General features: G+C 44.9%; 1 protein-coding gene and 1 pseudogene across 2 annotated transcripts in view; one reads left to right on the top strand and one right to left on the bottom strand.

The window, feature by feature from the left end:
- LOC134910187 (alcohol dehydrogenase 1-like) overlaps nt 1-27811 on the top strand; it is a 99042-nt gene that overhangs the window by 45475 nt on the left and 25756 nt on the right. For both annotated transcript variants that reach the window (XM_063917948.1, XM_063917940.1), the window contains exons 3-5: nt 9812-9953; nt 13034-13121; nt 18604-18823. In XM_063917948.1, coding sequence (XP_063774018.1) covers nt 9812-9953; nt 13034-13121; nt 18604-18823 — 450 coding nt within the window. The remainder of the gene's footprint in view (nt 1-9811; nt 9954-13033; nt 13122-18603; nt 18824-27811) is intronic.
- Nucleotides 27625-27742, bottom strand: LOC134945095 (5S ribosomal RNA; annotated as a pseudogene).

Raw genomic sequence — 27811 nt, 5'->3', positions numbered from 1 at the left:
CCTCCACCCGGGAGAATGGGGACTTCATCCAGAAGTCTTCCAAATGCTGGTAAACCGTTGGGAAAGACCACAGGTGGACATGATGGCGTCCCGCCTCAACAAAAAGCTAAAAAGATATTGCGCCAGGTCAAGGGACCCTCAGGCGATCGCTGTGGACGCTCTAGTAACACCGTGGGTGTACCAGTCGGTTTATGTGTTTCCTCCTCTGCCTCTCATTCCCAAGGTACTGAGAAAAGGGCATTCCGGAGGAAGTCATCCCTACCCTGATCAAAGCCAGGAAGGATGTCACCGCAAAACATTATCACCGCATTTGGCGGAAATATGTTGCTTGGTGTGAGGCCAGGAAGGCCCCAACGGAGGAATTTCAACTGGGTCGATTCCTGCATTTCCTGCAAGCAGGGGTGACGTTGGGCCTCAAATTGGGGTCCATTAAGGTCCAGATTTCGGCCCTGTCGATTTTCTTCCAGAAAGAACTGGCTTCACTGCCTGAAGTTCAGACTTTTGTCAAAGGAGTTCTGCATATTCAGCCTCCTTTTGTGCTCCCAGTGGCACCTTGGGATCTCAATGTGGTTTTGGAGTTCCTGAAATCACATTGGTTTGAACCACTTAAGACTGTGGATTTGAAATATCTCACGTGGAAAGTGGTCATGCTGTTGGCCCTGGCTTTGGCCAGGCGTGTGTCAGAATTGGCGGCTTTGTCCTGTAAAAGCCCTTATCTGATTTTCCATATGGATAGGGCAGAGTTGAGGACTCGTCCTCAGTTTCTCCCGAAGGTGGTATCAGCGTTTCACTTGAACCAGCCTATTGTGGTGCCTGCGGCTACTAGGGACTTGGAGGATTCCAAGTTACTGGACGTAGTCAGGGCCCTGAAAATTTATGTTTCCAGGACGGCTGGAGTCAGGAAAACTGACTCGCTGTTTATCCTGTATGCACGCAACAAACTGGGTGCTCCTGCTTCTAAGCAGTCTATCGCGCGCTGGATTTGTAGCACTATTCAGCTGGCGCATTCTGCGGTGGGACTACCGCAGCCTAAATCTGTAAAAGCCCATTCCACAAGGAAGGTGGGCTCATCTTGGGCGGCTGCCCGAGGGGTCTCGGCTTTACAACTTGCCGAGCTACTTGGTCAGAGGCAAACACGTTTGCAAAATTCTGTAAATTTGATACTCTGGCTGAGGAGGACCTGGAGTTCTCTCATTCGGTGCTGCAGAGTCATCCGCACTCTCCCGCCCGTTTGGGAGCTTTGGTATAATCCCCATGGTCCTTACGGAGTTCCCAGCATCCACTAGGATGTCAGAGAAAATAAGAATTTACTCACCGGTAATTCTATTTCTCGTAGTCCGTAGTGGATGCTGGGCGCCCATCCCAAGTGCGGATTGTCTGCAATACTTGTAAATAGTTATTGTTACACAAATCGGGTTGTTATTGCGAGCCATCTGTTCAGAGGCTCCTTTTGTTATCATACTGTTAACCGGGGTTCCTATCACGAGTTATACGGTGTGATTGGTGTGGCTGGTATGAGTCTTACCCGGGATTCAAAATCCTTCCTTATTGTGTCAGCTCTTCCGGGCACAGTGTCCTAACTGAGGCTTGGAGGAGGGTCATGGGGGGAGGAGCCAGTGCACACCAGATAGTCCTAAATCTTTCTTTAGATGTGCCCAGTCTCCTGCGGAGCCGTCTATTCCCCAAGGTCCTTACGGCGTTCCCAGCATCCACTACGGACTACGAGAAATAGAATTACCGGTGAGTAAATTCTTATTTTCCCGATACACCTTGAAAACTCTTTTACTTTTGGAACCAAACCAAACTTACTTTTAAATTCTCACACGTAGGCCCATAAAGGTATGTTTTCACCTTCTGATATTGGTTGGAATACACCCCGTCACAGTATACAGTGTAGCAGCTTAACATATACACAGCATACTTACTTACTCTCCCGGATTCTGCGGGAGACACCCGGTTTTTCGAGTAGTCCCCCGCAGCCCCGGAAGAGTGGGCACACCTCCCACATTCTGCCCACTTCCTAGTGAAGTGGGCAGAATGTGAAGAAAGACATAGCGAAATCGTGGACTGGCGGAGGGGCGGAGCCTAATGACGCGATTATATGCCAATTGCGTCAGTTTAGCTCCGCCCCCTACGCAAATATTACCCAGCTGTGCACTTTTCGTGGTGAGTAGGCGGGGCTTAATGATGTAATTATGTCAGCCCCGCCCTCAGCGCCGCCCACCTGCTTCTCCTCTCCGGGCATCTCCCGGAGAGGAGATTTGAAAAGTCGGTAAGTATCATACACAGGCTTGGACTGGCCCACAGAGGTACAGGGGAAACCACTGTTGGCCCCACTGCCTGGGGGCCCACCTCCTGTTCTAAGGATCAGGTTCCAGACTGTGCACTTGAATTATACATTATACATATGTTACCTTATACTAGACTATGGTGTATTTTCTACAGTGCATTGCTGTTATTAATCTGGTACATTATCATGCATGCAGCATCTGAATTTACTGTATATATTTATAAAGGGGTCCAGATGTTGTACTCTCTAATGGTTAGTCAAACCAATGAGGTGGTAGGCCACACCCCCTCAGCGGACTGGCCACACCCCTAAACATGGGCCCCTACCACTGCATTCCCCCCGGTGTGCCCTACATGCCCTAGTCCGACACTGCATATACACACATGAGGGCACTTACCTTCAAGTTCTGCCTCACATTTATATAATAGTATCTTTAGCAGGTCTTCTTAGTGTCCCCAGTAAAAGCAATATCCACAGCAGGATGTTCAATAAAAAAAAGTCTTTATATAAAAAATATACACATCATATAAAATCACAAAAAATCCAGCATGAGCACAATCCAACAGGTGAAGAGAAGTGCAGCAGTTGTTTATTACCAAAGACCTTCCCGGCTGCAGACTCAGGGACCCAGTCAGCGGTGATCAAACTCTCCTACGGCTCCACAAAGACACAGCTCCTTCACAGATGATGACACCGGCACATATATCCTTAATGCATTTCGGAGAGTCTGCCCTCCTTTATCAAAACCCTTTTTGATATTTTTTTTTTGGCTATCCAATTAGGTCACCTGAAGTACAAAAAGTAAATTTTCTCCTCAAAACACACAGGTTCAGTGAAACCTGTGTGTTTTCATTAATCCTGTTTTCTGACAAAAACTGGGCTGTTTTCAGGGATTTTGCTTCGCCTTCCTGAGGCAGGTGAAACAAATCCCCAATAAGCTGCGGCTCGTGACAGCTTATTGGGGTTAATTGAATAGCCCCCAGTTACACAAATACCCGCGGTCAATGATCACAGGTACTTGAATACCGGCCTTACTTGCATTCCCCCAATTAAGGAAAACAAAAATACATATATATATTCCAGGGACGTGCAGTCAGGGGAGGCAGGGGAGGCAGTGCCTCCCCTGTCATTAATGTTTGAAATAATACAAGGAAGATACTTATGACACATATTCTGTGTCATAAGTATCTTCGTAATATTATTATACTAATTTTAATACAGTTGCATCGTTTTGGAGGCACTGATAACAGTGCCTCCCATTGCCAATAGGAATGGGAATAAAGTGGGGGGCGGGGCCAAGCACTGGGCTTTAAAAGCCCATTGAAAAAAGTCGACAAAGCGGCACTAGTCAAAGTGCCGCGTTGACAGGGGCGGATGTGATTGGACAGCGGATCCAGGGCTGGATCCGCTGGTCCAATCACGCAACGCAGCATTAGCAGCAGGGCCCGTGCCACCATTAGGCAGCTTTATGCAGCTGCCTATGGGCGCCGGCCACCGGAGGGCATTGCCGCACACTGTAATGTAAGTGTAACTGTTCCTGTCCCCAACCCGCGAGTGCAGCCACCAGCCACCGCAGGTTACCCGCGCCTCCCCCCTCATCCACCGTGAGTGCAGCCACTGCAGGTTACCCGCACCTCCCCTCTCATCCACCGCGAGTGCAGCCGCCAGCCGCCGCAGGTTACCCGCACCTCCCCTCTCATCCACCGCGAGTGCAACCGCCAGCCGCCGCAGGTTACCCGCACCTCCCCTCTCATCCACCGCTAGTGCAGGCTCCCGCAGGTGACACCCAACCCCTGCACCCCTGATGGCAGACTCCCTCATGTTACCCTGCTGCATGCTCCGTGTGTTACCTGCTCTTCCTATCCGCGATTGCAGGCGTCCACAGGCTGCCCCCCCCCCCCCTCCCTCCGTGGGTGCATCATGTTACCTGCTCCCCCCCCCCCCTTCCCACAGATTGCAGACGCCCTCAGATTGCAGACTCCCTCAGATAACCCTGAGGGCAATGTATATATCATATGTGCATTATGTACTGTATGCAGTCTCATCTTTAATATATGCACACTGGTATATCATGATCTATACACTTTCACCTACATATATATGTATCAGTGCATATATAGAGATGAGACTACATACATCATGTGTGTAGGTGGTAGTGTATAGAGTATGTGCATCTGGATATGCATAGACAGCTTATATTAGGTACGTACTGTACGGCCCAAAATCAATTGTTTTTTTTAGGTGTCCGCCACTAGAGGGCACCCAACGGCATCAATTCAATTGCTCTACCATTTGGGCACATAGCGACCGCGGTGGACACATTTTTTCGCGCAGCCTTCTGAGGTGCGAGAAAAAATGGGTCAAAACCCAGCACTTTGAATGCCCAAAGCAGGAGTTTAGACGGGTTTAGGCGTTTTACTCGGCTAAACCCTGTCTGTTTGGGCGAGACATGTGCGATGTGCATTTGCGCCCAACCAACAATTGAATAGTGACAATTGTTGTTTGGACTGTTTAGACTGTTTAGTATGATGAGCAGGCAGACAGCGGGCATTGGCGGCATCGGAGTGAGATGCAAATTAGTGGCGGAGGGCTGCGTCAGTTGATGGTGGGCGAGTTTGTAAGCCATTGGCGGTGGCAGCAGGCATCGGCTCAGAGGCAGTAGCAGGCATTGGCTTGGCGGCGGTAGGGGTCATCGTCAGGATTTGGCGGACATTTTGGCTGTAGTGCCTCACCAGCCACTGACCTCACCGCACGCCACTGATATATTCCACATGAGCGGCACTCCTGGGCCTGACGACTAAATAAAAATCTTTTAACAAAGGCATAGGTGCAGCAACATTTGAGCGTCCTTTAATGTGTGGCCCTTTTGTCAGATCACCTGGGAGAGCTAGATAATGCTGTTTGGTCATATTGGGAGAGCTGGATCATGCATATGCATATGTATATATATATATATATATATATATATGTATATATAATATATATGTATACTGTGGTCAAAGTGGAAATTTTGAAGTGGAGGTATGGAAAAGTGAAGGCGCGCATGGGGCGGGATAGGGGGAGTGCCCTTAAGTGTAGTGTACCACACCATATACCCCTTATACACATTATGCACCACAATAGTAGGACCCCTTATATTATCTAGTACTGGTGCTCCTTACACATTATGCCACATGGAATGAGCCAAAATTCACATGGAATGAGACAAAATTCACATTATGCCACATGGAATGAGCCAAAATTCACACGGAATGAGCCAAAATTCACATTATGCCACATGGAATGAGACAAAATTCACATTTTTCCACACAGTCTGAATGAGCCAAATTCACATTATGCCACACGGAATGAGCCAAAATTCACATTATGCCACACGGAATGAGCCAAAATTCACATTATGCCACACATTATGAACCGCAATTCAGGGACAGTGAGAGTGACATATGGACAGGCAGAGTGACAGCAGGGACATAGGGAGAGGGAGATTGACAGCAGGAACATAGGGACAGTGACAACAGGGACATGGAGAGTGACAGCAGGGACATAGAGACAGGGAGATTTACAGCAGGAACATAGGAATAGTGACAACAGGGACATAGGGACATGGAGAGTGACAGCAGGGACATAGGGACAGGGAGATTGACAGCAGGGACATAGGGTCAGTGACAGCAGGGACATAGGGACAGGGAGAGTGACAGCAGGGATATAGGGACAGGGAGAGTGACAGAGAGAGGGACAGCAACGACATACAGAAGGGAGAGAGAAAGGCAGCAGTGTAAAATGACCTAATCAGCAGCGGCGGTGTGGAGGAGGCTGTGATTGGCAGCATGCAGGATGAAGAGGTTGTGGTCAGCAGCGATGCAGAGTTGGCTGTGGTCGGCGGAGGATGAGAAGGCTGTGGTCAGCGGTGTGGAGGATGCAAGCGGTGGTGCGAAGGAGACAGTGGGCTGCGGCCTTTGGCGCATCTCTGATTCATCTATGACCGCCACTATATCAAATTTGCCATGGACCAGCCGCTCCTGATTGGCTACCAGTGCAATAGCGCTGAATTTTAAATGCGACGGCGGGGGTCTCAGTCAGTGCTCGAAATAGCTGTAGGCCATACCGGCCCACTTTGAGCACTGTATGTTTGTATATATACCAGCCTACTTTGAGCACTGTGTGTGTGTATATATACAGATGGGTCCACGGTTATCTTGGCTAGTTTGCTGCGCCTAGGCACAACATGATTTATTAACATAAACCCGTCATCTATTGTTCTCAGCTGCAATACAATACAGAGAACAATACAGAATTACAGCAGGGGATTAAGTCTGACTGCCCAGTCTCAGTTAATCCTATTAAAGGTCAAGATAAACATGGACCCATCTGTATGTCACGATCCTGACTGTAGTTCTCATATTTGGTGACCTACCCCTGCCATCTGTCCTGGATCCTGTGTCATTTTGCTCACTGGGATAAACAGCTTGTCAGTACCATGAGTTTCCTGAGTGCAGAGTTAACAAGCTCCACCTGTGGTGATTAATCTTCTGTGTGAATCTGAATTCAGCAATTTGAAGTTTAGGCCTAAAGCCAGCATCCTCTGTTCATTTACAGAAGTTCAGGCTTCAGTGTTCTTTTGGCCTCCTAGGCCTCACTCCACATCGGAGCCTAGTCTAGAGTACTCATGTGACAGTGACTGTTCACCTGACCCACAGCTGTCCAATCCTGTGCAAGCCTGAGACTCTCTGAATCACCTGACGCTGCTCACCAATCACCAAGCACCAGGAAGTATAAGTCAGGAGACTTGAGTTGGAGACTCTGCCAGTTCCTTGTGAGCTTAGAAGCTGAGTTCCCTAAAGGTAACACTTTTACTTTGGTTCCTGTAAAACTGTGCTCTTTTGTTACACAGTCTGAATTACAGTTGTGTTACCATTGATGTCCAGTATTTCTACAGTCCCATCTTAAAGCCACAGCTGCAGTATTCTTCAGTCTCATCTTAAAGCCACAGCTGCAGTATTCTTCAGTCTCATCTTAAAGCCACAGTTGCAGTATTATTCAGTCTTGTCTTAAAGCCACAGCCGCAGTATTCTTCAGCCTTGACTTAAAGTCACAGCCACAGTCATTGTTCTACTTTCAGTTGCGTCTCCAGTTATATCTGGTACCAGCCCGGATTACAGTTGCATTCCAGTATACTGGTACAACAGCCCGGTTCACAGTGCGGTTCTCAGTCTCACCGGTAACCAGCCCAGTTCTCAGTCTCACCAGTAACCAGTCCGGTTCTCAATCTCGCCAGTAACCAGCCCAGTTCTGCGCAACTCCAGAGAACCTATTTCATAGTAACCTTGAGTACACAAGCACCCACTCCTGTGACAGTATATCCAGTTCAATCTCACCAATACATTCACCATCCTGCTATCAACACCATGTCCCTGGTGATCCAGTGGATAGAATGCGTCTTCCTCTGCCGAGGCCCGGGTTCGATCACCGGTCAAGGATTGCTCCTTCTTCTCACTGATTCCCACAGACCAGCCTAATATTGTTATGCACACCAGTGCCAGCAGGAAAGTACTGGTGTCAGAACTGTTATGCACTCCAGTGTCTGCAGGAATGTACTGGTGTTTGAACTGTTATGCAAAACAGATGGACTCACAGACAAACTGGGGGATATGACATAACGTACACAGAAGGTGATAGGGTAACAAAATACACACAAAGTGAACAGAGAAGCCCAGAGGCTAAGGAACCGGGTATCTCCCTTGTATTAGAACTGCTAAGATGGAAAAAGCAAGATGTTGTGTTTTAATACGTAGAGAACCCGAAATGCTGTTGCTAAGGGCAACAGCAAAACCCTAAAGGGTTACCAACGGGTGTGGCAGTAAACTCCTTGGTCAGAGATGGAATGATAGACACAAGGAGAATCTCCACAATCCTAATTCTCACTTGCAGTGCACAGGTTTTAGCTTACTGCCACTAAACTGACCCCTGACACCTAGCACAGTGAGACAGGATTAGACAGGCAAGTCTTAGAATACAGCCGCAAACTTGCTAAGTTCACAGAGTAGTAACAGAACCCCAGCAAGCTAAACGACTGACTCCAGTCTTACTGCTAGGTCTGGATTGGCAGAGTGTAATACCAAATTCCCAGGCCTATTTGCAGTAAGCAACAAACAAATACAAAGCTACACAGTACTGGCTAACTTTCATGAACTGACTAACCAACAAAGATTCAGCAGCATCTGCTTACCCTGAAAAGAGGCCTTATAAAGCAGGTGCTGTCCACGCCCCACTCAGACCTCACAGACTGTGAGCACAAAAACCAGCACCGGATCCCCTGCCGTGCACAGAGCCTATAACCACTGCACAGCAAAAGACCCGAACCGGAGTATCAGCTGCGCTCAGGTTACTCCACTAGCACTTGTCTCCCGGTTGCCATGACGACGTGGCAGCACAGGGCAGGAGACCCTAACAAATATACACATAGTCCTCCAGTCGCCCGCACAGAATTCACTAACACCGGTTTCACAAAAACCACGGCCATGACAATATATAGTCGAGTGCTGTTCGCTGCAGTGTGTAGTGTTACCAGAGAGGGAGGACCTGGCTGTACTGCAGTGGAGTGACTGTAGGTACCTCATTGTCTTCTACTTTCCTGGCTGGCTGTGAGCTGTTTCAGCTGTCAGAGGGTAAGTTTTTAATCTAATGTTAGTAATTCCAGTTTACTATTACAGTATAATCCAGTGTTATTTCTGTTCAAAACATTTATTTTGACAAAGTTAATAAAATATGTAAATATATATATCAGTTTGGATTCGATTTTTGGTTTGGTTAAAAATCGATAAACAAAATCGATAATCATTTCTAAAAATAAAAAAAATAAAAAGTTTAATTTTTGCAATAAACCCTCCAAAATTTGGATTTAAAATCCGGATTCTGAACCAGGGAATATCCAAACTGGGACTTGGATAATATCGGATCTCCTCGGGGGATATACGGACCGGGTTTTTGTTTTTCTCGGAGCCACAAAATTCGGGTGGATTTGGATTTCTGGAAAAGCAAACTACTCATCTCTATGTTTTAGGTCCGTAAGCACTGGGTTCAAGGTTATTGGCCAAGAAAAATTCTAGCTTGTACACGCACCTTAAAAAAATGATAACCTACTATAACACAGTGGTTCCCAAACGTTCTTAATCATGGCACCCTAGAATATCAGCATTTTATCACAGTAGCCGTAGGCCAAAATTTTGTTCTGAGCAATTCAGTAAAAGATATTAAATATAATCATCATTAGGCCAAGTTCTGTGGTGGAGGACAGGGTTGCTGTTTGTCCACATATTTATGATTGGTTGCTATGACCACTGGCTTTGCCAATCACATTGACCAGAAATAATTTAATTTGGTCCTGGACCACCAACCCAGGGCACCCATGCATGTGCTGTGCTGTAACAGGTTTTCCTTATTGCTAGTAATTAAAGTCCAGAGCAATACAGTAGAAGTCATCACACTCCTTCCTGAACCCATTTTGAAATTCTTTATTAATAGATATTATCTACTGGAATATGTCGATCAGATGACCATATAACACATGGAGCAAATAAAGGACAGAACTTTCCAGTGATTTTAGGTCATGAAGCAGTCGGTATAGTAGAAAGTATTGGTGATGGAGTAACTGCAGTCAAACCAGGTAAGCACAGCAACTGAATGTGGAATAAAAGACTGGAAAGAATATGATCACAAATGGTTACTCTTGGAGAAATTCATTATGAATCACACATGAGAATATGCACAAACAAAACATGTGATGACATGTATTTTACTGTTATTATCTATTAACACTATAGTATGTATACACTGTCATTAAGGGCCTGATTCTGAGTCGAACACAGTGTCAATGCTGCAAGCTGTTGGACAGAGGGCCTAATTCAGACCTGATTGCAGCAGCAAATTTGTTAGCTAATGGGCAAAACCATTGCACTGCAGGGGAGTCAGAAATAGCATGTGCAGAGAGAGTTAGATTTGGGTGGGTTATTTTGTTTCTGTGCAGGGTAAATACTGGCTGCTTTATTTTTACACTGCAATTTAGATTTCAGTTTGAACACACCCCACTCAAATCTAACTCTCTCTGCACATGTTATATCTGCCCCCACTTCAGTGCACATGGTTTTGCCCATTGGCTAACACATTTGCTGCTGCGATCAGGTCTGAATTAGGCCCAATGGCGGTCATTCTGACCTGTTCACTCGCTGCTTTTTATCGTAGCCGAGCGAACGGGTCCCCACTGCGCATGAGCCGGCGCCGTAGTGCACCGGCGCATGCCAGACGGCAGAAGGCCGTAGCAAGTCTGCGATCGCCTCTGCCTGATTGACAGGCAGAGGCGGTCAGTGGGCGCGAGGAGGCGGAATGGCGGCATTTGGCCGCCGTTTCATGGGCACGGTCCAGCCAATGCAGGCAAGGTCGGACCGTGCGGGGGGCGGGCTGCCACAGGATTTGGCCGTTCCCGACAATCTCAATCCGACTTTAATAAAAGTCAGATTGAGGAGATGAGGGAGCTGAGAGGAGGAGATGGGGGAGAGCAGGAACCCAGCGGCTGCAGCAGCATAGCAGGAGGATGGGGCACCACCACCAGACCTCGCGGCAGCATCCACCCGGCTCCAGCAAGCCGGGTGGATGCTGACGTCAGTGGTGGCGGCGCCCCATCCTCCTGCTACGCTGCTGCAGCCGCTGGGTTGCTGCTCTCCCCGCTGCTCTCCCCCGTCTCCTCCTCTCAGCTCCTAATAGCTGCCGGGCCAAACCCGACAGGTTTGGCCCAGTCACGACAGTGTCAAGCCGAGTTTTTTAAAGTCGGATTGACATTGTCGGAAACGGGACCAAAACCTGTCAGATTTGGCCCCGTTTCCGACAGAAGCACGCGGATCGGCGGCTATTCCACCGATCCACGTGCTTTCTGACAGCTTCCCGACAAGTCGGATTTGCCAACTTGTCAGAAAAAATTAGGCTGGATTGAATAGGTTGGAACCCTTTCCAACCTATTCCAGTCGGAAACTGCCATCTTTACGTCAAGACGGCAGTTTCCGACTCTAATTGAATATACCCCATTGTATCCCATGGAACTTTAATTTGCAAATATTATTCAAGCAATTGAAATATATACATCAGTAATTAACCTATACAAATTCCCATTCTTTGCACACTTCTTTCTACTTTTATCTTTCACTGGAGTTTCATAAAGTGTCTTTATACATTTTTATACAGTTTGTTTATAAAGCTTATAGTAAAATAAAATACGTCAGTTAATATAACTCTTCATTTTCTCTATTTGTATTACACTTAAAAAATGGCAAGTTGTAAAAGAAAATGGATTATGTACTTAAGATTCTTTATACTGAATTGTATTTTTGCTAAATATTATTTTTGATGGTGTTTACAGTTGACAGTCATTTTATTAATTAAGCCCCATTGTTTTTAAAATATGAAATTCCTCAATACTATATTGCAGCATTTTATTTAGGCAGTGGTGCAGAGAGACTGGGGGAGAGGGTACAAATTACCTGGGCCCAGGTCAGAAGGAGGGGCCCAATGAGGGCCCAGGGGGGGCCCCGGGCTTCTTCCCCCTTAACCGGCAGCAGCAGCTACACCTCTTCTCCTAAGCCCAGCACACAGTGCTGACTGCTGGGCTGGAGTCTGTCTATCTATCTATCTATCTATCTCTCTATCTATCTCTCTATCTATCTATCTATCTATCTATCTATCTACCTATCTGTCTATCGCAGAAATACTGTGGTACTCTCAGGACTTACAAATGTAACAATATATTCTGATGACCACTAATGTGCAAGTCAACATTTCAGTTTATTCAACTGTAATCATGGTAAGTCCTGAAAGTTCTGTGGCATTTCTGCATATACCATATGTTTGTGTGTCTTTACAGACACACTGTAGTGATTCAGTCAGTCAGAGAATCACAACCTAGTCTGTAAAGATACTCCCTGTCGAGCTCGCACCTTGCAAAAGGTGAGGGGATATCTAGATTCCACCTTACAAACGTGTTGGCTGTGTACTCTTTTTGTTGCATTTTATTGACACAATTTTATACTTTCAACTGTGTATACGTTATTAAAATAACTTTTTACTAATTGGCCTGTTGGCCTCTTGTTTGGGTGACTATTTGGTGAGGGGTGTCTGTTACAGGTCCCCAGATTTAAATACCCTCCAGTCTACATTCCGACGAAAATAACGCTGGAAGAACTGTGTAATTACATTACACTTTAGCGCACTTGGGAATTTGTGTTTATATATATATATATATATATATATATATGTGTGTACAATGATTGCACTTACACGCTATAGCGCATCCTTTATCCCAAAATTACAATGGAGGATCCACTTTCACAAAATTATGGTGTTCCAGGTCCTACAACCATTGCAGCTTTATGTGACTGACCCACCATCCTGATAGTGAACACTTTCGTCCCAACTTCTGGGAGATATGTCATGCTCCTGTGAGTGGGTTCTTCTTGTGTGCTAGACATGCCCCCAAAGTGGTGCAGCCATGCAACTAACAGGTTGTGGCCACACCCCTGCAAGAAGTGCCCCGGGAAGTTACTGTACCGGGGCCCAGGATTTCTCTTGGCGGCTCTAATTTTAGGAATGCAGGTCCGTGGATAATTGTTATTTGATATCTAAATTCTTCCTCAATGTGAAACAGTTGTTTTTTGGTAAAAATATTTTGAACCTGTTGAATTTGTTTTCTGTTCTTTCTAGGAGACAAAGTAATTCCACTGTTCAATCCTCAATGTGGAGAATGCAGAGGCTGCACTGAACCGAAGAGTAATATGTGTAACAAATCAGAGTTAGTATTTTTCAGGATGTTTTCAATTTCCCCCCCTAGCATTTTCCATATGTAATTGCTGCTTGAGGACCATAAAGAAACGTATTCTGGGGCGGATTGGGAACAAAAAGCGGCCCTGGAAAAATTTGTACTAGTGGCCCCACATGGGCAGCACCAGAGGTGTAAGGTCTAGCCATGGGTGGTCTTCAGGTTGCCGACTGTCGGGATCCCGGTGCACAGTATACTGGCGCCGGAATCCCGACAGCCGGCATACTGGCAGTTTTTCTCCCTCGTGGGGGTCCACGACCCCCCTGGAGGGAGAATAAATAGCGTTGCCACTGTGCTCGCAGCGTGGCGAGCGCAGCGACCCCGCAAGGGGCTCATTTGCACTCGCCACGCTGTCGGTATGCCGGCGGTCGGGCTTCCGGCGCTGGTATGCTGGTCACCGGGAGCCCGGCTGCCGGCATACCATACCACACCCCTAGCCATGGGCCATTGCAGCAGCACCCTCCCCCCAAGACTTTCCAGATAGTGGGCATGTCTAGCATCAAGGGGGAAGTTAAAAGGAAATAAAATTAAATGTTATGAGCACATTATATGATACACCTTCAGAATTTAGGAAACTATATAATTCTTTAGAAAGATATATTTTCTTGCTTATTACACCAACCGTATTCCAATCACTATTCACTCAATCTTATATATCAGCCAAGCAGGTAGACAGAGCATACACTAGATCATCTGCAATCACAGGCAAAGTGTCAAAGTAATTTTCATATATGCAAATTATTTTGCATCTTATTCATTATGTCTATAAATAGGACCACATGTCCTCTAACATAACAGGCCCCACGGGTTTGTCGGCCCACCGGGAATCTTCCCTGTTAACCCTATGGCCAATCCGCCTCTGAACGTATTATTGTATTGACCAAAACCTAAATATAGAAATATTGGATAAATGACCTTATTTAGAGATGGACGCAGATCTCTGCATATGCAGCCAGATCTGCGTCCATCTCCTAATATACTAGGAGCCGTCCAGCACAGGGCAAGACCGCCCAGCAGGTGTGAGGCCACCTTCTGATGCTTCCGCAATTAGATTGCGGATGCATGGGAACTAAGGTTGACACCTGGCAGCGCAGCACGGCTGTCACGTGGTTGTCCACCATTTTTTTTAATAGGAGCGTCTGCGTGTGCCGTCACACAGCCACCCCGAAAACAGTCCCGGCCCGCCCCAACCCCCCAATGTCGCTGTCTATCACATTGCAGTCACATCCATCCTCGATGGATGCGGACGCAATGTGAGTGCCTGCGCAGCTGCGATGAAGCCACAGCGCATGTGCATTTTGCCTCCATAGGTAAACTGCACTGTGGCCCGCATCAGTGGCATGGTCTGAACTGCCCCCAAAGACCGATGTACTGTATTAAGAAATGTATTAAAATTCACCTGACAAACATTAAAAAGTACATTGATAATCAATTTGAGGCTTATAATATGCAAAAAAAACAAAACAAAACACAGTTAATTCTATAAACTCAAAATGATTCAAATTTACATGTAGCATCCTTGTCTACTTGATCCTAGGTGATACAAAGGATTGTCCAAATAAAGTTTCATATCTATTGAAAGTAGCAATTAGGATGGCCAATCCTGGAGTCGAGATCGCCGGGATCCTGGGATTTCCAACCCTGGGATTTCAGTATTAGTTAACATATGGTTTTTTTTTTATATCATTATTATTATAATTATTATTTCATGCCGGGTAGCACTGAGCACCTGCAGCAGATGGCTAGAGATGCTGCCCATCTGCTCCTACCCCTAGGCTGTGCGCAGTGCAACAAGATTTCAGAGGTCACGCTGTGCAGCCCTATGCCAGCTGTGCCCGCCTGCGCCAGCACCATGCTTAAGGCCAAGTAGAGGAGGACTGTCTGCTGCTTGGTGGGAGCCAGCCATGGAGAAAGGAGCACACAAGTGGAGATGGGAACTCGGGGGGATGGGGAAGGGGGAAAGGGATAAGATGCAAGGACTGAGGGAGGAGAGAGATATTGGACTGAGAGAGGAGGGGGGATAGGACTGAGGTCTGTGGGAAGAGGGGAGGAGGAGAGAGAGAAATACTGTATAAGGACTGAGGGACATGGAGGGGTGTGGAGTGCTGCTGCCCGCCAGTGCCACCAACAACTCAATTTCCGGGATCCCGGGAATCCCGAAATTGAGGGTTTTTCAATCCCAAATCCCGGGATTGAATAAAAATGTTGTGGGGTTGGCCTCCCTAGTAGCAATGTTTTTTCTACTACCATGCAGCTTCAGCAATCCTATTTTAGAAAGTGACCAACTCAAATAAAAACAGCTGTATCCTTTTGAAAATTACTAAGATCCTGTATCTTGCTAAATAATGCTGATTATCAGTTCATGTTATATTCTTATACATCTGTACTGTAAAAATACGTCAACATAAGGATCCAATGAGCCAACCAAATAAGTTGTATTAGGCTTTTATACCCTCAGGAAATGAATCCTGAGTTCAAATTTCAGTTGTTTAGCAATCCAGGGACAGTGGTTAGTTGTATATACGGTGCTGTATTAGGTTTTAGGATGGGAAACGTAGGGAATATTTGACTAGTGTATGGACACAAGACCAGCAGATGTCACACTGGCTTCTTTGGTCACAGGACCAGTAGATGTCAGTGGATACACAAGTGACTACATCCGTGGAATATCAGTCGATGTATAGTAATTCTGGCTTATACATGCTAATCACTGGGTTGCTGCTGGTCTGGCAGATGCCAGTGATTCCATAGAAAATGTGTCTATAGGAAAGTGCAGCTGATTTGCAATAGATCTGGCTTGCACACAGTCTTGTATGTGTATGTGTCTCTGTTAAAGTGTGTTTCTTTGCCTGTGGCTGTTTGTACTCCTCCCCACATTGGGGGTGTTATTATAGTCACACAAAATAACCTTTATATCAGTAGTAATTGTTATAATTACAGTAATTATTGGGATATGATACAATACTTTAATTCATTTCCTAATCTTTATGTGTGATTCTACTTCATCTTTGACCCTCTGGCTAATCTGTACTAGCCTTTCTATGCAGCTTCATAATACATTTGTCTTATAACACAACAGCCCTCAGAAAGAAGGTCTCTGCTGCTACGCAATATACAAATGCAAACTCTCTATTGCCTGGGCCAATAGTCCCCAAATATTAATCCTTGACAAAAGCAACCTTATTATTTAAACTATATTGCACCATACATATAATTAAAATTTTCAAATCATTCTTCCTTTCAGTTAGCAATCCCAGTCAACGCCGGTTACTCCAGCTAGTACTGTATAAAGTACAAAATCTTTTACTTCATAAACAGTAACTGTAAGGTTATAGATAACAACTCTGAAGTAAATTCCTAACTTGATCCAAGTAATGTATTACCCCATTCTGTTGCTAAATAAACTTCAGTGCAGATTCTAGTTAATTCTTTCTAGCAGTGGTGGATTCCCCACCACTGCCATGACATGTTTGCATTTATTTGGGATGACTGAAAAATAGCTTTGTTCATATTTTCAGCTCTTCCAATATTCAGTGAAATAGAGAACATTATTTATGTAGGCTTTCTTTTTTCCTTTGGCTATTTATCTCAGGAGCCTAATCACATAGAATCACATATCTAATAAATCAGGAATGAAAATATAGTGTTATGAATTGTTTGAGGCCCCAAATTGGTGTGTTACTCAGGGCCCCATGAGGTCTAAATCCTCCTCTGCAAAACCGTTGTGTTTAGGTTTGGTTCTAATTCATCATTGTGTTTTTAGTTTTGACAAAACCATCCTCAAGTGGTTTGGTTTTGATTTGAATTTCGGTTTGATTTAAAATCGGTAAAAAATGTGATAATCATTGATAGAAACCGATCAAACCAGGTAAAATCTGGTAATTTTTGCAATCTAATTTTTTAAATATGAATTCTGAACCACGAGAATACTGTATTCGAACCGGAAATCGGTTCAGATCGGATATTCTCGTGGGATTTGGATGGGTTTTGGTTTGGTTTGGATCCACAAAATTCAGGTGGATTCTGATTTCTTTAGCACATCTCTAATTATAGCCTTCTTCAGTTTTTGATGTCCAGTAAATTTTAATTTCTACCCACAACAACAGCTGAACACAGAATATGCTCCTTTGAGTGTATTTAAGCAATTTTTGTTGTTTTGCTATGGAAAACAGGGAGTTAGTTCTGATCTATTAAAAGTTTTCAAGACGTTGAAATTCCATCTATAGCAAATTTCATTATCATGCTGTTCGTATGAAACATGGTTTAAAATAAGGTCACAACTCTAAATTAAGAATCTGCTACATTTTACAGTCATATAAGTGGGTGCATATGCTACAATTGCAGACTGCCCAGTATCACAGGAGGCACTGTATACAGTATGTTTGCAAATACGGTATGTTCATTTTGCATGCATTTGGTCAAGTTGAATTTACACCCATTTTACGTCCTTCTCTGCATCAGTCACTATATTGAAAATAATGATAAACACAGTAAATAAGACTTTTACTGCACCACTCATTGTATGGTACAAAAAACACTGGATGAGATGGGATTGTATTGCCTACAGTACGGTGGGGTGGTGGCACATTGCGCTCTGGCTCCACTCGCACATCCCTAGTTATGGCCCTGTGTGTTACTGTGTACTTTTCAGAGGTTTAACTCATTACCTTATATAGATGCATGAGTTGCATATTTTCAATAACAAATGTGTACCAAGCTAGGGATAAGGGGTCCATACATGTTTTACCTCCACTACTAAACATTGTACAGTAAAGTCTGTTTTAGATTGTTAGTGGATCAATCCTGCATCCTTTAACAAATATAAACTTTTCAGGTCTGACTGTATATTTCGGAAAATGGAAATAATATAGGTGGTACTACTTTATTTGTGCCACGGTATAATCACCAACAAATCTCCCATTAAACTAATTCTTTGGTAAGAGTGTTTCAAGTACTCTAGCCACAAACAACATCAGAAACTATGTACCGTTAATAACTCATTCTAGTTGTGTGTAAATAGAACAGTTCATCTTTCAATAGCAAGCTAATCATTCAGTTGTTGGGCTTGGGCTGGACACAAACGTTTATGCTGGTTGCACTTACATTTGAGTTAAATTATTCAGGGTTTGAACAACCTATTTTTTCCTTTGCTCTCACATTGATTAATTCAACTGAGCCACTAAACAAGTGAATAACAGAGCCATAGATACAGTAGGTTAACCACCTATTTGCAAACCAAGTTCACCAGTGACCATTGTCAAAATGCACATGCTAATATTGCGAATTTACTAAAATTGTCTAGAACACAGCTGCTTTTTTTTTTTTTAGTTTCTGTGTGTAATGTGTTAATAGACTTCTACATTCAAATTGTGAGAAAACAATTCACATTCTAATTTAAAAAGTAACAATTCACCCAACTACTGTACAATATTATAACTCTTTCTTTCTTTACCAGTATGGGCAGGTTTACTGGTTTGATGTCTGACAACACAAGCAGATTTACATGTAAAGGACAGCTGGTATATCATTTTGCTGGCACAAGCACCTTTAGTGAATACACCGTGGTGGATGAAATAAGTGTGGTGAAAATACGTGATGATGCTCCCCTGGATAAAGTCTGTGTGATTGGCTGTGGGTTTTCCACAGGATATGGATCTGCTGTTAATGTGGCTAAGGTAAGTGCTGAACTGATCCAGAGGCAGCCCAACTAAATATCTAAAGGGTGTAAATATTTTATAGTAACTTCATTTAAGGAACAAGTAAGTGAGGCTCATTTGGGGCAAAGGGTTGTGACAGATCACATCTTGAGGAACATAGGTGCTGATTTATGTTTTTGCTGGTGGGTGCTCAGCTGGAGGTGGCAGCGGGAATGAACGGGCAGCCGCGGCAGTGACTAATGCCTATCACACAACACACTGTAATGCCCATTACGCAATATGCCACACACCGTAATATCTATTACATGTTATGCCACACACCGTAATGTCTATTACACATTATGCTACTAGTGATGAGCGGGTTCGGTTTCTCGGAAACCGAACCCCCCCGAACTTCACGCTTTTTACACGGGTCCGAGGCAGACTCGGATCTTCCCGCCTTGCTCGGTTAACCCGAGCGCGCCCGAACGTCATCATCCCGCTGTCGGATTCTCGCGAGGCTCGGATTCTATCGCGAGACTCGGATTCTATATAAGGAGCCGCGCGTCGCCGCCATTTTCACACGTGCATTGAGATTGATAGGGAGAGGACGTGGCTGGCGTCCTCTCCGTTTAGAGTAGACTAGAGAGTAGTAGAGACACTTGATTTACTAATTTTGGGGAGCATATTAGGAGTACTACTTGCTGCTAGTGTGACCAGTGACCACCAGTTTAATTAATCCGTTCTCTGCCTGAAAAAAAACGATACACAGTGTGACACAGTCACATACCATATCTGTGCTCAGCCTCAGTGTGCCCTCAGTGTGCTGCATTATCTATGTAATACTGTATATCTGACTGTGCTGAGTGCTCACTGCTCACACAGCTTAATTGTGGGGGAGACTGGGGAGCAGTTATAGCAGGAGTACATATTTTAACAGTGCACACTTTTGCTGCCAGAGTGCCACTGCCAGTGTGACTGACCAGTGACCACTGACCACCAGTATATTGTGATTGTCTGCCTGAAAAAGTTAAACACTCGTCGTGTGGTGTTTTTATTCTATAAACGCATTCTGCTGACAGTGTCCAGCAGGTCCGTCATTATATAATATATACCTGTCCGGCTGCAGTAGTGATATATATATATTTTTTATATCATTATCATCCAGTCTATATTAGCACTGCAGCAGACGCAGTACGGTAGTCCACGGCTGTAGCTACCTCTGTGTCGGCAGTCGCTCGTCCATCCATAATTGTATACCACCTACCCGTGGTGTTTTTTTTTTCCCCTATCTTCTTGATACTAGTAGCTTACTTTAGGAGTCTGCAGTGCTGAGCTGACAGTGTCCAGCAGGTCCGTCATTATATAATATATACCTGTCCGGCTGCAGTAGTGATATATATATATTTTTTATATCATTATCATCCAGTCTATATTAGCAGCAGACGCAGTACGGTAGTCCACGGCTGTAGCTACCTCTGTGTCGGCAGTCGCTCGTCCATCCATAATTGTATACCACCTACCCGTGGTGTTTTTTTTTTTCTATCTTCTTGATACTAGTAGCTTACTTTAGGAGTCTGCAGTGCTGAGCTGACAGTGTCCAGCAGGTCCGTCATTATATAATATATACCTGTCCGGCTGCAGTAGTGATATATATATATTTTATATCTCATTATCATCCAGTCTATATTAGCAGCAGACGCAGTACGGTAGTCCACGGCTGTAGCTACCTCTGTGTCGGCAGTCGCTCGTCCATCCATAATTGTATACCACCTACCCGTGGTGTTTTTTTTTTTTCTATCTTCTTGATACTAGTAGCTTACTTTAGGAGTCTGCAGTGCTGAGCTGACAGTGTCCAGCAGGTCCGTCATTATATAATATATACCTGTCCGGCTGCAGTAGTGATATATATATATTTTATATCTCATTATCATCCAGTCTATATTAGCAGCAGACGCAGTACGGTAGTCCACGGCTGTAGCTACCTCTGTGTCGGCAGTCGCTCGTCCATCCATAATTGTATACCACCTACCCGTGGTGTTTTTTTTTTTCTATCTTCTTGATACTAGTAGCTTACTTTAGGAGTCTGCAGTGCTGAGCTGACAGTGTCCAGCAGGTCCGTCATTATATAATATATACCTGTCCGGCTGCAGTAGTGATATATATATATTTTATATCTCATTATCATCCAGTCTATATTAGCAGCAGACGCAGTACGGTAGTCAACGGCTGTAGCTACCTCTGTGTCGGCAGTCGCTCGTCCATCCATAATTGTATACCACCTACCTGTGGTGGTTTTTTTTTTTCTATCTTCTTGATACTACTAGTAGCTTACTTTAGGAGTCTGCAGTGCTGAGCTGACAGTGTCCAGCAAGTCCGTCATTATATAATATATACCTGTCCGGCTGCAGTAGTGATATATATATATTTTATATCTCATTATCATCCAGTCTATATTAGCAGCAGACGCAGTACGGTAGTCCACGGCTGTAGCTACCTCTGTGTTGGCAGTCGCTCGTCCATCCATAATTGTATACCACCTACCTGTGGTGTTTTTTTTTTTTTTCTATCTTCTAGACACTAGTAGCTTACTTTAGGAGTCTGCAGTGCTGAGCTGACAGTGTCCAGCAGGTCCGTCATTATATAATATATACCTGTCCGGCTGCAGTAGTGATATATATATATATTTTTTATATCATTATCATCCAGTCTATATTAGCAGCAGACGCAGTACGGTAGTCCACGGCTGTAGCTACCTCTGTGTCGGCAGTCGCTCGTCCATCCATAAGTATACTAGTATCCATCCATCTCCATTGTTTACCTGAGGTGCCTTTTAGTTTTGCCTATTAAAATATGGAGAACAAAAATGTTGAGGTTCCAAAAATAGGGAAAGATCAAGATCGACTTCCACCTCGTGCTGAAGCTGCTGCCACTAGTCATGGCCGAGATGATGAAATGCCAGCAACGTTGTCTGCCAAGGCCGATGCCCAATGTCATAGTACAGAGCATGTAAAATCCAAAACACCAAATATCAGTAAAAAAAGGACTCAAAAATCTAAAATAAAATTGTCGGAGGAGAAGCGTAAACTTGCCAATATGCCATTTACCACACGGAGTGGCAAGGAACGGCTGAGGCCCTGGCCTATGTTCATGGCTAGTGGTTCAGCTTCACATGAGGATGGAAGCACTCAGCCTCTCGCTAGAAAAATGAAAAGACTTAAGCTGGCAAAAGCACAGCAAAGAACTGTGCGTTCTTCGAAATCACAAATCCACAAGGAGAGTCCAATTGTGTCGTTTGCGATGCCTGACCTTCCCAACACTGGACGTGAAGAGCATGCGCCTTCCACCATTTGCACGCCCCCTGCAAGTGCTGGAAGGAGCACCCGCAGTCCAGTTCCTGATAGTCAGATTGAAGATGTCAGTGTTGAAGTACACCAGGATGAGGAGGATATGGGTGTTGCTGGCGCTGGGGAGGAAATTGACCAGGAGGATTCTGATGGTGAGGTGGTTTGTTTAAGTCAGGCACCCGGGGAGACACCTGTTGTCCGTGGGAGGAATAGGGCCATTGACATGCCTGGTGAAAATACCAAAAAAAATCAGCTCTTCGGTGTGGAAGTATTTCAACAGAAATGCGGACAACATTTGTCAAGCCGTGTGTTGCCTTTGTCAAGCTGTAATAAGTAGGGGTAAGGACGTTAACCACCTCGGAACATCCTCCCTTATACGTCACCTGCAGCGCATTCATCATAAGTCAGTGACAAGTTCAAAAACTTTGGGCGACAGCGGAAGCAGTCCACTGACCAGTAAATCCCTTCCTCTTGTAACCAAGCTCACGCAAACCACCCCACCAACTCCCTCAGTGTCAATTTCCTCCTTCCCCAGGAATGCCAATAGTCCTGCAGGCCATGTCACTGGCAATTATGACGAGTCCTCTCCTGCCTGGGATTCCTCCGATGCATCCTTGCGTGTAACGCCTACTGCTGCTGGCGCTGCTGTTGTTGCTGCTGGGAGTCGATGGTCATCCCAGAGGGGAAGTCGTACTTGTAAGACCACTTTTACTACTTCCACCAAGCAATTGACTGTCCAACAGTCCTTTGCGAGGAAGATGAAATATCACAGCAGTCATCCTGCTGCAAAGCGGATAACTGAGGCCTTGGCATCCTGGGCGGTGAGAAACGTGGTTCCGGTATCCATCATTACTGCAGAGGCAACTAGAGACTTGTTGGAGGTACTGTGTCCCCGGTACCAAATACCATCTAGGTTCCATTTCTTTAGGCAGGCGATACCGAAAATTTACACAGACCTCAGAAAAAGACTCACCAGTGTCCTAAAAAATGCAGTTGTACCCAATGTCCACTTAACCACGGACATGTGGACAAGTGGAGCAGGGCAGGCTCAGGACTATATGACTGTGACAGCCCACTGGGTAGATGTATGGACTCCCGCCGCAAGAACAGCAGCGGCGGCACCAGTAGCAGCATCTCGCAAACGCCAACTCTTTCCTAGGCAGGCTACGCTTTGTATCACCGCTTTCCAGAATACGCACACAGCTAAAAACCTCTTACGGCAACTGAGGAAGATCATCGCAGAATGGCTTACCCCAATTGGACTCTCCTGTGGATTTGTGGCATCGGACAACGCCAGCAATATTGTGTGTGCATTAAATATGGGCAAATTCCAGCACGTCCCATGTTTTGCACATACCTTGAATTTGGTGGTGCAGAATTATTTAAAAAACGAGAGGGGCGTGCAAGAGATGCTGTCGGTGGCCAGAAGAATTGCGGGACACTTTCGGCGTACAGGCACCACGTACAGAAGACTGGAGCACCACCAAAAACGCCTGAACCTGCCCTGCCATCATCTGAAGCAAGAAGTGGTAACTAGGTGGAATTCAACCCTCTATATGCTTCAGAGGTTGGAGGAGCAGCACAAGGCCATTCAAGCCTATACAACTGAGCACGATATAGGAGGTGGAATGCACCTGTCTCAAGCGCAGTGGAGAATGATTTCAACGTTGTGCAAGGTTCTGCACCCTTTTGAACTTGCCACACGTGAAGTCAGTTCAGACACTGCCAGCCTGAGTCAGGTCATTCCCTTCATCAGGCTTTTGCAGAAGAAGCTGGAGACATTGAAGGAGGAGCTAACACAGAGCGATTCCGCTAGGCATGTGGGACTTGTGGATGGAGCCCTTAATTCGCTTAACAAGGATTCACGGGTGGTCAATCTGTTGAAATCAGAGCACTACATTTTGGCCACCGTGCTCGATCCTAGATTTAAAACCTACCTTGGATCTCTCTTTCCGGCAGACACAAGTCTGCTGAAGTTCAAAGAACTGCTGGTGACAAAATTGTCAAGTCAAGCGGAACGCGACCTGTCAACATCTCCTCCTTCACATTCTCCCGCAACTGGGGGTGCGAGGAAAAGGCTCAGAATTCCGAGCCCACCCGCTGGCGGTGATGCAGGGCAGTCTGGAGCGACTGCTGATGCTGACATCTGGTCCGGACTGAAGGACCTGACAACGATTACGGACATGTCGTCTACTGTCACTGCATATGATTCTCTCCCCATTGAAAGAATGGTGGAGGATTATATGAGTGACCGCATCCAAGTAGGCACGTCAGACAGTCCGTACTTATACTGGCAGGAAAAAGAGGCAATTTGGAGGCCCTTGCACAAACTGGCTTTATTCTACCTAAGTTGCCCTCCCACAAGTGTGTACTCCGAAAGAGTGTTTAGTGCCCGCGCTCACCTTGTCAGCAATCGGCGTACGAGGTTACATCCAGAAAATGTGGAGAAGATGATGTTCATTAAAATGAATTATAATCAATTCCTCCGTGGAGACATTCACCAGCAGCAATTGCCTCCACAAAGTACACAGGGAGCTGAGATGGTGGATTCCAGTGGGGACGAATTGATAATCTGTGAGGAGGGGGATGTACACGGTGATATATCGGAGGATGATGATGAGGTGGACATCTTGCCTCTGTAGAGCCAGTTTGTGCAAGGAGAGATTAATTGCTTCTTTTTTGGTGGGTGTCCAAACCAACCCGTCATTTCAGTCACAGTCATGTGGCAGACCCTGTCACTGAAATGATGGGTTGGTTAAAGTGTGCATGTCCTGTTTATACAACATAAGGGTGGGTGGGAGGGCCCAAGGACAATTCCATCTTGCACCTCTTTTTTCTTTCATTTTTCTTTGCGTCATGTGCTATTTGGGGGGTGTTTTTTGGAAGGGCCATCCTGCGTGACACTGCAGTGCCACTCCTAGATGGGCCAGGTGTTTGTGTCGGCCACTAGGGTCGCTTAGCTTACTCACACAGCTACCTCATTGCGCCTCTTTTTTTCTTTGCGTCATGTGCTGTTTGGGGAGTGTTTTTTGGAAGGGACATCCTGCGTGACACTGCAGTGCCACTCCTAGATGGGCCAGGTGTTTGTGTCGGCCACTAGGGTCGCTTAGCTTACTCACACAGCTACCTCATTGCGCCTCTTTTTTTCTTTGCGTCATGTGCTGTTTGGGGAGTGTTTTTTGGAAGGGCCATCCTGCGTGACACTGCAGTGCCACTCCTAGATGGGCCAGGTGTTTGTGTCGGCCACTTGGGTCGCTTAGCTTAGCCATCCAGCGACCTCGGTGCAAATTTTAGGACTAAAAATAATATTGTGAGGTGTGAGGAGTTCAGAATAGACTGAAAATGAGTGGAAATTATGGTTATTGAGGTTAATAATACTTTGGGATCAAAATGACCCCCAAATTCTATGATTTAAGCTGTTTTTTAGGGTTTTTTGAAAAAAACACCCGAATCCAAAACACACCCGAATCCGACAAAAAAAATTCGGTGAGGTTTTGCCAAAACGCGTTCGAACCCAAAACACGGCCGCGGAACCGAACCCAAAACCAAAACCCGAAAAATTTCCGGTGCTCATCACTATATGCTACACACCGTAATGTCTATTACACGTTATACTACACACCATAATGTCTATTACACATTATGCTACACACCGTAATATCTATTACACGTTATGCTACACACCGTAATGTCTATTACACGTTATGCTACACACCATAATATCTATTACACATTATGCTACACACCATAATGTCTATTACACATTATGCTACACAATGTAATGTCTATTACACATTATGCTACACCGTATTGTCTATTACACGTTATGCTACACACCGTAATGTCTATTACACGTTATGCTACACACCATAATATCTATTACACATTATGCTACACACCGTAATGTCTATTACACATTATGCTACACACCGTAATGTCTATTACACATTATGCTACACAATGTAATGTCTATTACACATTATGCCACACACCGTAATGTCTATTACACATTTATACTACACAATGTAATGTCTATTACACATTATGCTACACACCGTAATGTCTATTACACATTATGCTACACAGCGGAATGTCTATTACACATTATGCTACACACCGTAATGTCTATTACACATTATGCTACACAATGTAATGTCTATTACACGTTATGCTAGACACGGTAATGTCTATTACACATTATACTACACACCGTTACACCCATTATGCGTTATGCCACACACTGTAACGTCAATTACATATTATGCCACACACAGTTATAGCCCTGACACCATTTTATGCCCCACACACAGTAATGTCCTTTCCAAATTATGCCACACAGTAAAGCTTCTAATTAAATTTAAATTACCTAACTGTGGTCAGGGGTCTCATGTTCGTTACTATGTTCTGGGTTCCATGCTCTCAGGGGTCCCATGCGCATTGTCAGGGGTCTCCTGCGCATTGCCATGGGTTTCATGCGCATTGCCAGGGGTCTCATGTTCGTTGCTAGGGGCCTTATGCACGTTGTCAGGGGTTTCATGCTCTGGGTTCCATGCTCTCAGGGCTTTCATGTGCGTTGCCAGGGGTTTCATGCGCATTTCCAGGGGTCTCATGTTCATTGCTAGGTGCCTCATGCACATTGTCAAGGGTTTCATGCTCTGGGTTCCATGCTCTCAGGGGTCTCATGCACATTGTCAGGGGTCTCCTGTGCGTTGCCAGGGGTTTCATGCGCGTTGTCATGGGTCTCATGTTCGTTGCTAGGGGCTTCATGCACATTACACGGAAAAAGGATTGGTAGAGTCTGCACAGGATCACTCAATTTAGGTGTTTAATATTTTAGGATAATATCATTAAAGCAATAGCTCTAATATAAACCAACATCTGGCCAATATACAACACAAATAATTGGTATTAGGCGCTGGGTTGGTGGTGCTCCCAGAGATAGTTCAGTAAACTAATGGACAAAAAAGAAATGGTTCCCGTATAGTACCGGAGCCAAGAGAAAAAAGAAAGACTGTGTGTCTTTTCTGGGGCACACTTTTATTGAAAATGGAATGATGAGTTCTGTTTAAAATATAACTTTTATTATCAACCTTCATAAAATATAGGCTATGAGGCAAAAAAGGGGGGGGAGAAGGAAAAGTACTAATAATCACAAATTATTATAATTGTTATAATATTGTCAGAATAAATCACTGATATAATAACGATATAATAATAGTTTGGCTTAATGGCTCTGTGAGCGAAAATATATGGGTGTCTCCAATAATGAAAATTATGTAAATCTTATGTGTTGGTATGAAGTTTTCTTCCTGAAATTGTACCAGTTTAACATGTAGTGAAAATATCATCGGAAGAAAAAATCCAACAATATCAAACAATATGATATGTACCTGGCTCAACTCTAATTCTTGACTGTATCAGGAATTTACAAAAAGAAGGGGAAAAGGTGGAGGATAGTGATTCCAGGTCCTGTGTCCTGGGTTTGGATAAAAATACCTGCAGTACCCGGTATTCCCTGGTGGTCTCCCAACCAGGTACTGACCTGGCCCACAGTGCTTGGCTTCCAAGATCAGACGAGGTTGGGCATACTCAGTATGGTTTGACCGCAGGTAGATATATCCCACACCTGATGACACCAGGAACTCTGTATCCTAGATTCTGAGAGAATTTCCCAAAATTT

The sequence above is a fragment of the Pseudophryne corroboree genome, chromosome 1 (assembly GCF_028390025.1).
Source record: "Pseudophryne corroboree isolate aPseCor3 chromosome 1, aPseCor3.hap2, whole genome shotgun sequence".
NCBI classification, from domain to species: domain Eukaryota; kingdom Metazoa; phylum Chordata; class Amphibia; order Anura; family Myobatrachidae; genus Pseudophryne; species Pseudophryne corroboree.
The sequence above is the reverse complement of the archived record's forward strand: the minus strand, read 5'-3'. Positions and strand labels throughout refer to the sequence as shown.